Source organism: Cystoisospora suis, assembly GCF_002600585.1.
Source record: "Cystoisospora suis strain Wien I chromosome Unknown contig_1661, whole genome shotgun sequence".
Lineage (NCBI taxonomy): Eukaryota > Apicomplexa > Conoidasida > Eucoccidiorida > Sarcocystidae > Cystoisospora > Cystoisospora suis.
The window spans coordinates 1-4,742 of NW_027154461.1; the positions used below are offsets into that span (position 1 = coordinate 1).

At 44.7% G+C, this 4,742-nt stretch overlaps 1 protein-coding gene across 1 annotated transcript; it reads left to right on the forward strand.

The window, feature by feature from the left end:
• Nucleotides 1–257: 257 nt before the first annotated feature.
• Nucleotides 258–3,959, forward strand: CSUI_003682 (uncharacterized protein). The gene has a single exon (XM_068063877.1). The coding sequence runs from the start codon at nt 550–552 to the stop codon at nt 2,704–2,706; it is 2,157 nt and encodes a 718-aa protein (XP_067924145.1). The 5' UTR covers nt 258–549; the 3' UTR covers nt 2,707–3,959.
• Nucleotides 3,960–4,742: the final 783 nt, after the last annotated feature.

The following is a 4,742-nucleotide window of genomic DNA, read 5'->3' on the forward strand; positions in this document are numbered from 1 at the left end:
GATAGATAGATAGATTAAAGATAGATAGATAGATAGATTATAGATAGATAGATAGATAGATAGATAGATTAAAGATAGATAGATAGATAGATAGATTAAAGATAGATAGATAGATAGATTAAAGATAGATAGATAGGTGTGTATGGTGTTCTGAACGTAATTTTTGGGTGGCTGCGTGAGTGAGTGTGTCCTTGTAGTTTAGGAGAAGAGTCTTCGTTTCCCATGCATCTGGACGCCTTTCCAGTGTGTCGTAGCGGGGGGTGTATTTCCTTCTTTCCATTGGGATGGTCTTTCCTCGGGAGATCTTTGTCGATTTACTATGAGATGCCTTCAATCATCTCCGGACTGCAACTCGACGTAGAGAAGAAGAAAAGAGAAGGTTTGACTAGTTGTATTTAGGACAACAGATACAGCGAAGATTGAGGGGGCAGAGGAGGAGGTTCCTGTCTTGGGCTTAGAAACCTTCTCTCTCTCTCTTTTTCTTTAACGAAGTTTTGTATACCTGGTCACATCTCCCTCTTTCTCACACTTTCTGATTCGCGGGCATGCATGCCTGCGATCATTTCTCTGTCTCTCTCGATATCTCTCTATCTCTCTCTAGAGATATCTCTCCATCTTTGTCTTTCTTTCTTGTCCCTCTCTTCTCTTGTTCATGCATCCTCAGGTCGAGGTAGCGCGGGTGGAGGTCGACGCTTGACACCTACAAATACCCCTCAGTTTCAGCCCTCTGGAAGCTCAGCGACCACCGTTCAGACTCGAGGTTCTTCTTCTTCTTTATCTTCCTCTTCTTCCTCTATGGCTGTTGAAGGAAGTGTCGATGGTCGGGGAGAGAGAGCAGGAACAGAAAGCATCGGAGGTCCCCTTCTAAGTTTACCTGGTCGTTCTCAACATTATCTTCGTGATAGGAGTAGTGGGAGTAGCTGTCTCGCTTCAGAAGGGAATCTTCTTCCTCATGACGCCCGTCTTGCTTTCTCTCCTTCCCGCTCAACTCCTGCGGGGAATGAAGGAAAGACTGAGAGAGGAAGAGGAGGAGGAGAAGAAGAAAGTAGTGTGGTAGATGACAGTAGTAGCCACGATGATAGCACTAGTAGTAGTAGTAGTAGCGGTAGTAGCTCGAGTTCCACTTCATCTAACAGCATGACCACCGAGGGCGATAGAGACGAAATGACTTGGTGCTCTCTTACCCAGACAGATAAGCATGCGAATGAAGGAGAAGAAGGCGACGACCATCAGATCAAGGATGGCGAAGAGCAGAGGAGATGCTTGAGATCGCAAAGGAATGCGAGAACATTACACGAGAGCGAGCATGCTAGAGAGAAGAGAGGAAGTTTCGATGAAGGAGGAGGAGGAGAAGAAGATGAGACAAAAGGGAGAAGGTGCTTCTTCTCACGTGGAGGGAGAGAGAGAGAAGGTAAAGGAGAAGAGGGGCATGATCAAGAACTAGAAGAGATGAGTGAGAGCAAGCGAAAGAAGAAAACGCCTGCAGCGCGTTACGTAGAAACGACTCTTACACCCGATAGACATGATCAACATACACCTAGTGCTCCTCCCTCTGCATCTCCTCCTCCTCTTCCTTCTTCTTCTTCTTCTATGTCTCTCCAAGATCCTCATCTCTGTAGACGATCGCAACGTTTTGCAGGCATGACTCCACGTAAGAATTCCTCGTCTTCTCTTTCTCATAATACTCCGGTACCATCATCATCATCTGCCCCACCTTCCCGTACGCCTTCTTCTTCTTCTTCTCTTCTATCGGCGAGTAGTACAGGTGGCGCAGGTCATCCGCAGCAATTACGGCGATCTTCGCGATTACATAAGAGCGACGTCGCCCCTTCTTCTTCTGCAAACCCAGAGATGAGGCTGTTGGTGCTAGAAGGTTGTCATACGACTACGGGAAGAAGCTCTCTACATTCCGTCTTAGCCTCTCCACCCTCAGGGCCTCGGCGACGATCGCGTGATAGCGAAGATAGCCTCACCGGATCCGCTGCGTCTTCTTCCTTTTCAGAATTGAAGAAGGCCATGGTGGTAGGAGGAGGAGAAGATGAAGAAGACGATGGGTCTCTTCCTCTCTCTGCAACGAGACGAGGAAGTCGAGGGGGGCAAGATACAAAAGAAAGAGAAAAAGAGAAGCAAGACAAAAGGGAAGAAGAAGGAGAAGAAGAAGAAAGAGAAAGCGAAGATGTTAAAGATGGTGGAAGAAGCCGTTGTGAGAGTGGAACTACTACACCTAGAGAAAGTCAGAGAGAGCGCCATCTCAAAAGATCAAGAAAAGAAAGAGAAGAAGAAGAAAGAAAAGAAAGAGACACTTCATCCCTTACAGAGCCGCAGCCTTTCTTTCATCGTGAAGACAACCTAGAAGAAGAAGAACAGGGCGGCGCAAGGGGTCGCAGGAAGAATTCGATAGATGGACGTGTCTTTAGGTCTCCGCCTCGGGATGAGAGAGATAGCAGTAGTAGTAGTAGTAGCAGTCACAATAGTGGGAATAGTAGTAGAAGAAGAAGCGAACAGGATGAAGAGAGAGAACAAGAAGCAGCAGAGAGACGAGGAGGAGGAGGAGAAGAAGGGAGAATGATACGTTCGACAACCAGTAGGAGAGGAAGACTTCTTCTATCACGGAGAGGGAGTAGAGAAGAAGACGACGATAATCACGATGGCAGTGAAATGGATGGAGAAGGAAGAGGAAAGAAACAAAGAACCACAACCAAATAGAGAATAGAGACATGCATATATATATATATATATCATATGGAGGTGTATGTACACCTACTTCATGTATGTGTACGCTCTCTACACATGGAGAGAGGTGTATGGTTCTATATACCTACACATATAGATATAGATGTATATCCATATATGTATGTCTGTATTCGTATATACAAATACAGTAGACCGGTAATGAAGAAGAAGGAGGGGAACTCCGCTTGGAGACCCCTGTGTGTCTTAGGAGAGAGAGAGAGCGAGAGGTTGCTGTAGGGGGAGATGAAGTTCTTGACTTTCGGAAGAGGAGATCTACCCTTTTGACCCTCCTTCGTAGATGAACTCTTCTTGAGAACACATTTGGTCTCATAAAGACATCCGTCCTCTGTCGCCTCCTTTCTATTACTGTCCCTTTGCACTTCTCATTTTTCATTCTTTCTTTCTTCCTTTGTATGTTTCTCCCAGCGATCTCTTTCTTTCTATCTCCAAATCTTTTCCTCGTTACTTCTTCTTCTTCTCTTTCTTTTCTCTTCTTTTCATTCTCTTTCTATCTTTTCTTCACTTGATCACGCCCGGTCTCATCGAGGGGCAGAAAGAAGATCTCCAGCCGCATTCCTCTGCCTCCTCCTCTATCTATCCGTGTCTTTCTTCGTCACTTCCCAATCTGTTTTGTTTTCTTCTCTCTCTTTCTCACTTCACTTCTTTTCTTTCCTTCATATGAATTGCCCCTTACCTCTATCGACGACTCCAAGAAGAATGGAAAGAGCTGCGACCGATGATCGTGAGGAGAGAAAGAAAAGAAAAGAAACACTATGAGCTTCTCGGGTCTTATACTGTGCTGCATAGTCTGTAGATACACTTGAAGTAAGGGATAAACTAAAGATAGATCGATAGATCGGTATACATATAGATAAAGATAGATTAAAGATAGATTAAAGATAGATAGAGTAGATTAGAGATAGATTAGAGATAGATTAAAGATAGATGGGTTGAGGTCCACATTCGTCGAGTGTCTTTTTTCGTGGTTTTTGAGTCTGCTGCGTTTTGAGCTGAAGAAGAAACAATGAGAGAGGAAAGTAGGGATTTCGTGAAGTCTTTTTTCCTCTTCCGCTTTGTTCTTATGGGAAAAGAGAGAAAGTTTTGTCTCTCTATCTCTCGGATGAAGAGACAGAAAGACATGAAGAAAATTAGATTTTTATGAGAGAGGGAAGAGAGATTTTGAAAGAAAGCAGAAGTCCCCCCTGTTTTCTGGAGGTGTATGCATTCAATATATACATACACAACTCTCTCTCGCTCTCTGTATATATATATATATATATAGATCTATATGAGGCGACAGGAGTCTCTGTCGATGTCCCGGTGTATGTGTATGCATGTACATCCACGTGTACATACACCTGAGTGCAGTATTGTTAACCGCAACTTGATGTGTCATTTGGAGAGGGGAGGGGAAGCCGCTTTTTCCTCTTCTCTGAAGAAGTTGAGAGAAGAAGATCAACCAAGCAAGCAATGTGCATGTCATTTGGATATGAAGAAGAAAGAAGAGAACGCTGTCGTTCTTGTCTTCGACTTTGTGTAGCAAAGAGAGTTTTCTCTCAGTCATCTTCTCCCTCCTCATCCGTCGGGGGAAAACGCCGGCCTTGATACGCTTGAAGCAGAGACCCGAGAAGGAGCGAGAAAGAAGAGAAAGACAGACAGAGAGGTCGTCTCTCTTCTCTCACGATCATCCATCTACTGACTGGCTTGTATCATAGACGAGACAAGCCAGGCCCTTTGCTTCTCTCAGCCTATGCTAGGCTACCGACCGTCGAGTTGCCTACCTACAGCTATCTCTGCCTGTAGACACACAGCTATGAACATATCTATCCATCTATCTACGTCTCCATGAGAGAGATAGAGAGAGATAAAAAGCCTTTACTGAACGAATACATACCTATCTCTCCCTATACATACTCGTATATGATACGGACAGATTAGAGTGTGCATCCACCTGTCCGTAGTGAGTAGTAATCGTAGTAGTGCGTGCAAGAAGAAGCACCACTTCGACG

What these genes read in the sequence shown, in the direction of transcription:
- CSUI_003682 (XM_068063877.1), top strand. Translation starts at nt 550, where the DNA reads ATGCCTGCGATCATTTCTCTGTCTCTCTCGATATCTCTCTATCTCTCT.